At 42.0% G+C, this 10845-nt stretch overlaps 1 protein-coding gene across 1 annotated transcript in view; it reads left to right on the top strand.

Annotated features, from left to right (window-relative positions):
- The window catches only part of LOC135228862 (zinc finger protein 791-like), a 35375-nt gene that overhangs the window by 6923 nt on the left and 17607 nt on the right, over positions 1–10845 (top strand). Inside the window, exons 3-5 of the mRNA XM_064277996.1 lie at positions 1310–1471; positions 8908–9034; positions 10036–10189. Coding sequence (XP_064134066.1) covers positions 1310–1471; positions 8908–9034; positions 10036–10189 — 443 coding nt within the window. The remainder of the gene's footprint in view (positions 1–1309; positions 1472–8907; positions 9035–10035; positions 10190–10845) is intronic.

The following is a 10845-nucleotide window of genomic DNA, read 5'->3' on the forward strand; positions in this document are numbered from 1 at the left end:
GTGCTGACTACCCTGGGCCCTTTGAAGGCAAGGGCACAGCCACTGACTGACACGGAGATGGGTTGTGGGTCAGGAAGTAGTGCAGTGATGTAATGTAGGTGTGGATGGCTCACAGGGCCTCCCTTGATGGAGTGCTCGTTTCTTCAGTTTCAGGCTATAGATCAGTGGATGCTTCTCATAGTTGAATGTCAATATGGGAACCTCAGGATCTTGTGAAAATGTGGATTTTGAGTCAGCAGTTGTAGGGTGTGGCTGGAGATTCTACGTACTAATCAAGCTCTTAGTTTATGCTGGAAATAATAGTTTAGAAATAAGGATGTGAATTAAAATCAGACAGTGCCATTGGAGAAAATAATAAAGGAAGGATAATGCTTAAAGGGGAAACAGTGATGTAAAGGTCATGGGAGAGAGAACATTGACACTGAGACCAAGAAATGAAACAGCAGGAGTCAGCTTGGAGGTGGAGTAGGGTGGAAAGAAATGGGAACAGAGGCAGGACACAGCTCCTTCGAGAAAACTTAATGATTTTCTGATTTATCTGTTCATCGATTTATTATAAAGTTGAAAGATAAAATGTTCAGGAATTCCCCCAGATTTCTCAAAAGACTCGTGTCATGGTTTGAGAATGATAGGAGAGGAAAAAAAAAAAAAAAAACCTCAAGAGGAAGAAAGAAATATTAATTGCAAAAACAGCAGAAAAACTTCCGATCACGTTACAATGCCATGAATAAAATGAAAAAAATTTAAACACAACGGCAGGAAGATTTTAACTGCACATAATTAAAAGCAAATGAACCATGATTAGTTCGTTGACAGAATTTGAAAAATATGTTCTTCCTGAAAATTCACCTATGTTAATATCAAATAACAGTGCATGTGTTGATCTGTAAGGCAGGGAGGTACAGAAGTGAACCCATAGCTTCAACATTGGACCCCTGACTCCCTGGAGGAAATCAGGTTCAAGTTTTGCAGCCTGGCCAGAGCTGGTTGCTCCTCATGCTCTGGGAGAGGTAAATTCCTCCATCTGTGATCTTGTTGCAGAAAGGAGAGGCCCATGGAGCTGCCTGAAGAATGCAGGTGTGTGCTGTGGGGGCTGGAGCCTGTTCTGCCTTCAGTGTAAAGGCCCTCAGGGTGGAGCATTGCCCTGAGCCTGGGAGGAGGCCAGAGGCCTGTGACTCCCTGCTTCCTCCACACTGTTTCCTCCCTATCCTTCTTCCATTTCAGGTCTCAGGTGTGGTGCAGGGAGAACTAGTCCAGTCCAGGCAGCTGGGGACCTCAGGTGACCATCTTGCACATTCCTCAATCACAGGGAAGGATTTCAAGTGCTCAGACTGGTGTGTGGACCAAGCATTATTCATCTGCCTCCAAATTGTCCAGTGCTCTGCTTCCAGTCCTGTCCCTCTTCCTGAAGTGGCTTCTTGGGCTCAGGGACGACATTCCCTTAGACTTCCAGAAGCTGGAGGAGGAAATGGTGAGTTCTATGGAGAACTGGGTTATCCTTAGCATAAGTGGGTGAGGCTGGATCTAAATTGTTGGGGGAGCAGCTGTGTGCTGCGGGACTGTGGTTCCTCAAAGAAGAAAAAAGGTGGCAGAGGAGTCTGAGGGACTGAGGCCCAGGAGGCACCCTGAGGCCCTGCTTCTCTGTCACTGGGCCCTTCCCCTATACACATGTGGCTTTTCAGGATTTAGATGCCTGCAGTCACCTTCCTTATGTGACTCTCAGAGCTGCCACCCTGGGGTGTTAACATCTTCACCCCGGGACTTTGTGCTCTGTGTTGAATGACAGAGTCTCCTGACCAGAGCCTGAAGACGGAGCATCTCTGGCTGTGGAGGCTGGGCCCCGCCATCCAGAGCCATCCTTGTCCTGTCTCTCTGACCAGTGTTCTTGACTCCCCCTGGGCACTGGAGCATTTTCTGTGCCGTTCTGAAACTACACCTGCAGCTGTCACACTGTTTTATGGGTTAGAAAAGGAGAGGAGAGTTCGTAGGTGGTGGTGGTGGTACTCTCCGGATGTCTACAAAATTACGAAACTTGGAACAGTGCATCCAGCTGGGTCCTGTGTGTGGTCCAGAGACCTATTTTTCTCCCAGTGGGGAGTTTATCGCCTTGAGGCTTTCAGGTGTGTTGAAAGCATGGCTCCCCAATCTTGGTCCTTGTCCTCGCACCTATACTTAAAGCTGGTATTTAATCCCTATGATTGTTGGTGTTTTCTATAGCCTTAAATTAGAATCTAAGTTTAACATATTCTCTAAACATATGAGATTTGTGTATTTAAGTTCTTGGATTTACAGTTTCCACTAGATGAAAATTTATAAGTCCCTAGTTGTGTTTCTAGTGAGAATTTTTTAGGTTAATGGATATAAACTTCTCAAACACAGACACCCCGTAAAACCCATTGCAGACGAGTCGCTTCCGACTCATAGTGACCCTATAGGAAAGAGTAGAACTGTCCCACAGAGTTTCCAAGGAGCACCTGGTGGATTCGAACTGCTGACCTTTAGGTTAGCAGTTGTAGCACTTGACCCCTACAACACCAGGGTTTCCTCAAACACAGAGGAATGCTTATTTTAACTTATGTAAAAGATAGTCCAAAGCTTACTTAAATCTTGAGAAAGTTCCCATCTCCTCCTGCCTGGAGATTGTTGGTATCTGTGTTTAGAAGTTTATGACTACTACCAGTATCACTGTTGATCTTACAGCTTTATCATCCAAGCCTTTTTTTTTTTTTTTTTTTGTGCTTTGAGTGTACAAATCAAGTCAATCTCATACAAAAATTTATTTACACCTTGCTATATACTCCTAATTGTACTTCCCTTAATGAGACAGCGTGCCCCTTCCCTCTACTTTCTCTTTTCGTGTCCATTCGGCCAGCTTCTGACCCACTCTGCCCTCTCATCTCCCCTCCAGATAGGAGATGCCAACATAGTCTCATGTGTCCTTGACTCCCCCCAGGCACTGGAGCATTTACAGTTCTAAAACCCCAGCTCCTTATCTTACACTGTGTTAGGGGTTAGAAAAGGAGAGAGAGTTTGTAGTGGAAGGCCCTGACTGTTTATGGGGTCCTGGGTGGTGGTGGTGCTCTCCTGATATCACCTAACCTAATGAAGCTGGGATAGTGAGTTCAGCTGGATCCTCTGTGGGGTCCCCAGACCCATTTCTTTTTTTCCCAGTGGAGAATGCTTTTTTATTTAGTTGTTTGTTTTCGTGCAAAAGGCTTTTACCTTCAAGCTTTCAGGTGTGTGGAAAGCATGAATCCCCAATCTATGTTCTCGTCCTCCCGCTGATACCTGTAGCTGGTATTTAAACCCTATAATTTTTTTTTTAATTGAGCTTTAAGAGAAAGTTTGCAAATCAAGTCAATCTCTCATACAAAAACTTACACACACCTTGCTGTATACTCTTAACTGCTCTCTCCCTAATGAGACAGCATACTCCTCCTCTCCACCCTGTATTCCCCATGTCCATTCAGCCAGCTCCTGTCCCCCTCTGCCTTCTCATCTTGCCTCCAAACAGGACCTGCCCACATAGTCTCTTGTGTCTAGTTGAGCCAAGAAGCTCACTCTTCACCAGTATCGTTTTCTATCTTATAGTCCAGGCCAATCCCTGTCTGTAGAGTTGGCTTCAGGAATGGTTTCAGTCTTGGGCTAACAGAAGGTCTGGGGACCATGACCTCCGGGGTCCTTCTAGTCTCAGACCATTAAGTCTGGACTTTTGACGAGGATTTGGGTCTGCATCCCACTGCTCTCGTGCTCCATCAGGGATTCTCTGTTGTGTTCCCTGTCAGGACAGTCATTGGTTGTAGCCGGGCACCATCTAGTTCTCCTGGTCTCAGGCCGATGGAGTCTTTGGTTTATGTGGCCCTATCTGTCTCTTGGGCTCATATTTTCCTTGTGTCTTTGGAGTTCTTCATTCTCAAAGGTGGGTGGAGACCGATTGACGCATCTTGGATGGCTGCTTGCAAGCTTTTAAGACTGTAGATGCTACTCACCAAAGTGGGTTGGAGAATGTTTTCTTAATACACTTTGTTATGCCAGTTGACCTAGATGTCCCCTGAAACCATGGTCCCCAGACTCCTGCCCCTGTTACTCTGTCCCTTGAAGTGTTTGGTTGTGTTCAGGAAACTTCTCGGTTTTTGGTTTAGTCCAGTTGTGCTGACTTCCCCTGTGTTGTGTGTTGTCCTTCACTTCACCTAAAATAATTCTTGTCTACTATCTAATTAGTGAATACCCATCTCCCTTCCTGTCCACCCTCGTATCCATCAAAGAATGTTTTCTTCTGCTTAAACGTTTTTTTGAGTTACTATAATAGTTGTCTCATACAGTCTTTGTTCTTTTGCAACAGACTGATTTCACTTTGCATAATGCCTTCCAGATTCCTCCATGTTATGAGATGTTTCACAGATTCATCGTTGTTCTTCATCGTTGTATAGTATTCGTTGTGTGAATATACCATAATTTGTTTATCCATTCATCTGTTGATGTGCACCTTGGTTGTTTCCATCTTCTTGGTGTTGTAAACAGTGCTGCAGTGAATATGGGTGTGCAAGTGTCTATTCATGTGAGGGCTCTTATTTCTCTAGGATATGTTCCAAGGAATGAGATTGCTGCATCAAATGGTAGTTCTATTTCTAGCTTTTTAAGGAAGCGCCAGATTGATTTCCGAAGTGGTTGTACCATTTTATTCCCACCGGCAGTGTAACAGCATAATGTTTTCAGAGTTCATCCGTGTTCTAGCATCTGTCAGGGCTTTATTTCTTTTTATAGCTAAGCGGTATTGCGTGGGTAGACTATATTTTGTTTATCCATTTATCTGTTGATGGGCATTTAGGTTGTTCCTCTACTTTGGCTGTGGTGAATAGTGCAGCTGTGAATATCGGTGTACAGATTTCTGTTTGATCTCCTTTTTTTTCCTTTTGTGTATTTGCCTAGGAGTGGGATTGCTGGGTCGTTTTGTACTTCTGTAGTCAACTTTTTGAGAACTGCTCAGTTTTTGCAGAGCTCCTGTACCATTTTGCATTCTCACCAGCCATGAATGGTGGTTCCAGCTTCTCCACATCCTTGCCCTGGCTTCTTGCAGTATTTTCCCTTTGATTTTGTACGGTTCAAATATGATATCACTACATAAATTTTTTTGGTGTTTATCCTGCTTCGTGTTCCCTGAGATTCCTGAATTGTTGGTTTGGTGTGCATCGTTAGTTTTCTAAATTTCTCAGTCATTATCCCCTGAGCTATTTTTTCAGTTCGTTCCTCCTGTCTTTCCTTTCTGGTATTCCCAATACATGGATGGCCCACCTTTTGGAATTGTCCTACAGTTCTTGGAGATTCTGTTCCATCTTTTTCATTCTTTTTCCTCTTTGCATTTTCGTTTTTGAGTGTTTCTATTGACATATTTTAAAGCCCTCAGATTCTTTTTCTGAGTTTATCTTGTCATTTGATGAACTTGTTAAAGGCATTGTTCATTGCTCCAACTGTGCTTCTGATTTCCTTTGGCTTCTTTGTTATACTTTCCATCTCTCTGCTTGCTTTATATGTTGTACTTTGTTTATTACCCCACCTAGCATGTTATTTTATGATTACCTAGAATTTTTGTTCTGATAATTCCAACGTCTGTGCCGTATTTTAGACTAATTTTGATGTTTGCTCTGTCCTTTTATGCTGTATTTTTGACTTTAATATGACTAGTTAATTTTGTTGAAACCCAGAGATTATTTACAAAGTAAAAGAAAATGAAGTAAATAAATAGGCTTTTGGAATAAGGTTTTATTTTTCTAGCTAGACATTAGACTGTGTTTACTATTTGCTGTACTTGTCATTTGCTCTGATGTTCTTGGTTTTTTTTTCTTTCCTGTTGTATTTGAGTTTCCTAGTTACTTCTTAAATCAGGTCTGAGATTTGGAGTTCTTTATTTTGTAATCCTGTTCTTTGATAAGAGTCCTGTGGATGGAGTGGTAAAGAGGGCACAAAAGGGAAGCCCGGGGTAGTCCAGTGATTAAGTCTCAGGCTTAGTGAGCCTGTGCCCTGGGCAGTGACCCTACAACTGCTTCTCTGTTTCTCTCCTTTGATGAGACAGGAAACCTAGACGGGGTTGAAGTTGGGAATTTCACTACTGCAGGTCAGGTTAACTCTGGTAGAATGTGTTCCCTTGAGGGCAGGCCTTGTCAGGGAGAACAGAATCCTCTGGGAATTTTTCGAAATGGCTGGATTTTGAAGCACAAAAACATATTTCCTTGGTGGTCACAGTGAAGATCTGATAAGGTTTCTACAAATAAAACTCACAAAACTCTCTGGGTCCCCCAGAGATTGAGCCCTCTGGCATTTTTATCCCTAAGTTTGTCCACATCAAGCCTCCAGCAGTTCACCAATTGCATTTTAAATTTTCTTATGCTGATATTGACCCTAGCGGTGGTTTCTGCTCCTAGGTTTTGGTTCTGGCATGATATTCCGTAGCCATTTATGTGCTCTTCCAGTTTTGGGCAGCAGTAAGCCTTGTGACCTCAATTTTCTGAGTTCTGTACCTTCAGATTTTTTGAGAGGATGGGAGTGATGACTTATAAGCTCCTTATATAGTGAATCACAAACTGGAGGTCTTCATTTAAGTTTTATGTCATTACTGTGGTTTTTGTTTTCATGTTACTTTATACTATTCATTTAAGCTGCTTTTGTTTTTCCAGTTTACCAACTTTACGTGTTTTTCATACACTGCTAATGATCTTTTCTGGGTATAAGAAATATATTTTTCCTTGTCTGGGCATAACGGCTAGAGGAGCCCTTTGACTCCTGTGCCTCTGTGTTGGGATTTGTTCAAGTCGACGAGCGTGTGAAGTGTGTATGAGTGTTTGCAAAATCATCACAGCCTGCTTCCAATATTCTAGAATTAAAAGGGCAGTCTTTTTTTTTTTTTTACCTTACTAAGCCAGTTTTCACTAGCTAAGGTTTTCTGAAATGATTTTGTTGCTCCCTGTGGTAACTTACTGAGGTAAATAACGCGTCTGTTCCTTGCTGCTTAACCCGTTAGCGTGGTGCATATTCCATAGACTGTGTCACCAGTTCACGTTAAAACCCATTGTCTTTGAGTCGATTCTGACTCATAGCAACCCTATAAGACAGAGTAGAACTGACCCATAGGGCTTCCAAAGAGCAGCTGAGAGTTCAAACTGCAGACCTTTTGGTTAGCAGCCACACTCTTAACCACTGCACCATCAGGGCTCTGCCACAGGTGATCAATGTGTAAAGAAAAGCAAAGGGCTCTGTGGACTCCATAGAGCATGTGATTAATTGATTGTCTCTAGCTTTACTCACTCATCAGATATAAATGAGCTGCTGTGTTGAAACTGTTTGCAAAACCTTTCACACATCATAGTTGCTCAGTACATGGAACATTTTATCATTACGCTGTGTATAATGAATGTTAGAGGTTTTATGGCTTTAAAAAATGTAACCTGGCCAGCTGCAGTGGAGGAGACTTCTGGATTTTGGCTCTTACTCAAAGTTTGTCCAGACCCATCATACCAGGATTGATTAGAGAGGACATAGACAGCTCATTTTCCACTTCCCAAACAAGAGGAGTGTTCTTACTCTAAGCTGCTCTGTTTTAGTATCCAAAGTGTCATTTAGCAAACTTTTCTAAAGTCCGTGGGTTGGTGCTATTTCACAGAGGTCAGTCTTACAGACCAGGAGATTCCAGGGGTCAGGGTTCAGGTAGTCATGGTTGTGTGCCTTCCAGGGGCTGCAAATGCGAGAGAATTTTGAAATGAAGCCTCTAGAGGGCTAGTGTTTAAGTTTCCATTTCCTAGGCGTCACGGGCAATTTAACAGGTAAACCGTGAGCACTTCAACTTACTTACAAAATTAATTTTTCTGGTAAAAATTATATATAACAAAACGTTTGCCAGTTCCACAATGCGTGCATGTATAACTAGGTGACATTGATTACATTTATCATGTTGTTCATCATAACAAAATGGGAATTGTAACCCCATCTTGCTCAACAAACGCACAGGCATGCTGTTCTTGTTTCTGCACTGGTAGTGTTCTTTGTTGTCTTATAATATTGAATTCTGTGTATGTGAGCGTGTATAAATTTGGGTTTGTTGAGGGGGGCAGTCAATGATAATTGGTGTATGGTTGCATCAGGTCTCAAAATTTGAGAGTTGTGGGGAGATCTGAATTCTCATGTTTCCTGCCTCACCTGAGCTCTTTTTACCTTTGTATGAAACAGGGGGTGACAGAACAACTCAGTTTTTGCAGCGTAGGCAACTGAACTGTAAAAGTTCACAATTTTGTTTAAAAAAAAAAATTCTTTTTTCAGCATGCGGCCCTGTCACCTCCTGATCTCCTAGAGCTCAAGAAAATATGACCAATTCAGAGCCTTGGGTTACCAGTTTGTTTCTGCAGGCCCTTGGTCCTCCCATCGCTGTGAGCGGCAAATGAAAAAAACTGCCGTTCTGCAGTGTTTCCCAATTGTTAATACCTCGCCCTGCCTTCACCTTGTGCTTTATGTTTTGTTGAGTGTTGTAGTGGGTCTTATGGAAGAAGGTGTAATTGTCTGTTAACAAGGAAGTGATGATGTGAATGAGAGCATTTCTCTAATTACTGTTGTGTTTTCTAACTGTTCTAGACCATAAAGAGAGAGAATATGACTGCAGTTGATTGCAGTCAAACTATGGAGAGATTATTTTTGTGTGTTGGAAATTTGTGACACAGGATGCAACCAGTGATGAAGTGAATGTAGTTAGTGAGGGGACGAGGCCGATGGTTAGTCCCCAGAATAGACCTTTGTAGAACACAGGACCTTGTGTCAAATCCCTGTGATTTCTCATTTCCCCAGGACTGTCAGCCTCACCCTTTGTTCTTGTACACAATGGAGTACACGGTACTTAGCTGATCCAGAATGTGTGGGATATTTTAGGATTCAGTGATCGCTGAGGATGTGGCTGTGGTCTTTAGCCAGGAAGAGTGGGCTTTGCTGGATCTTACTCAGAGGAGACTCTACAGAGATGTGATGATGGAAACCTTCAGAAATCTGGCGTCAGTAGGTAAGAAAGGCATCTCTTTTTTTCTAAATTTATTCCTTTAGTGAAAAAAAAATTTTTTTACTCATCAACTTTGCACCAGTATTTTAGTTGAAGAACGGGAATAAATTGTTAAATAGGCATGATTCCTTGGTCTGTAGAGCTCACTTGTGCTGGCTTCCCCATGAACATAAATCTGTATGTATTATTTTAAAAATAAGTTTTCATTTCATTTGTGATTAAAAGTGCTCAGGTTCTTTAAGTGTTGTAAATGTAGGCATTGGCTTCAGGTGTCATTTTGGGGCACTGAGAGATTTGTGATTTGGGATCCTGTAGAGAGTTTTGCTGTGCTAATTACAAGTTTGACATGATTATTTTGCTGCAAATCAGCTCACAACTGTCTATCTTCAGAGACCGTGAAGAGCAAAGTATTGGCTCAGTGTCAAGGAAATGTTTACTGCTTTTTACTGTCTTCCCTCATGATACACATTTCTCCATGAGCTCCATGTCAGCTATACACATTTGTTTCACAGAGAAGCAGGGGCAAGGTCTGAGCACTGTGGAGAGAAGAGTCATTCAGGGCCACTCTGTTGGGAAGTACCAGGAAAGCCAGAATTTTTTGAAGGACCAGCCCTGCATGAGGGGAATAACATTTGAATCAGTCAGCAAGAAAAAGTTTCTTTTGGGTTGAAGACACAACTTAACAAATACCTGAGCTTGCTTTTCTGACTTTTAGCAAGCCTCTCAACCTTTGGTCATGGAGACCCTTTTTCTCTTTTCATGTTACATGGGTCTTGTGTCCAGTATCTTTCTACTTAGCTATTATCATTATACCTGTTCATTTCACCATCCATCTAAATCCTTATGGAAATATTTCCTAGTTAATTGCTTTTTATCTATTTCCAAAGTGCTTAAACAGCGAAATGTGTGTAAATCTTTCTTTGTTCACAGCAGCCTTTTTTTCCCCTGATAATTCCTTTCCTTTTTGTTTCTATTGTGAACCTCAACTTGAATTATTGGGTCAGTCTCTCTAAACTTAAATGATGAAGAACAGTTATCCAGTGAACATATATTGGTGGGATTCATGAAGAATAACACCTGGTCCTCCATGTTAGAAGAAATCTCCGACCAATCACGTGGCAGTAAAGATCAGCATAAAAGTCAGTGGAGACACGTGAGGTGAGTATCATTCAAACAAGAGTAAACAGTGCCTCATTAATAAGACCTAAGGTTTTTTTTTTTTTTTTAAGGTGTAATGACTTCAGAATACATACACAGACACACAAACACAGAGATACATATATTTACCAAGGCTTCAAACTGCTTTGTAACGATTCAGTAATTGCCAGTTAACATGAGCGCAGCATATGTGTTTTATAGCAGCCTAACCTGTTGCCTACCAGATTTGGACCTGAGGAGGAAACGATTAGCAGTGTTCCACTCAAAGATAGCGGCTGACCACCCTACTTTGTGTGTCAGTCTTCACAATCCTGCCAATAATCCAGTCTCCCTCATCAGGCTTCTGAATCTTCCGGAATCTATGCAGGAGATTGGCTTGTCGGCAGGACTGTGGAAAACTAGACACAAGCAAAGCAGTGGGGCTCTGCTGTTTGTTTTTTATTTGGGTCAAAATCCAGTGAGCAACAGACTTGGTTGATACGCAATGCATACGCTGTTCTCTTTTACGCTGGCAGTTTATGAAGTTTACGAACCTGTTCTAAGGCTTGTTATGCACTGATACATATAAATACGTATATACATATACACCAACTCCTCACTTTCTGGCTATCCTATATCTGACATTTTGCATTTACAGTGATAGTAAAAAAAAATCT

The sequence above is a fragment of the Loxodonta africana genome, chromosome X, assembly GCF_030014295.1.
Source record: "Loxodonta africana isolate mLoxAfr1 chromosome X, mLoxAfr1.hap2, whole genome shotgun sequence".
Classification (NCBI taxonomy): Eukaryota; Metazoa; Chordata; class Mammalia; order Proboscidea; family Elephantidae; genus Loxodonta; species Loxodonta africana.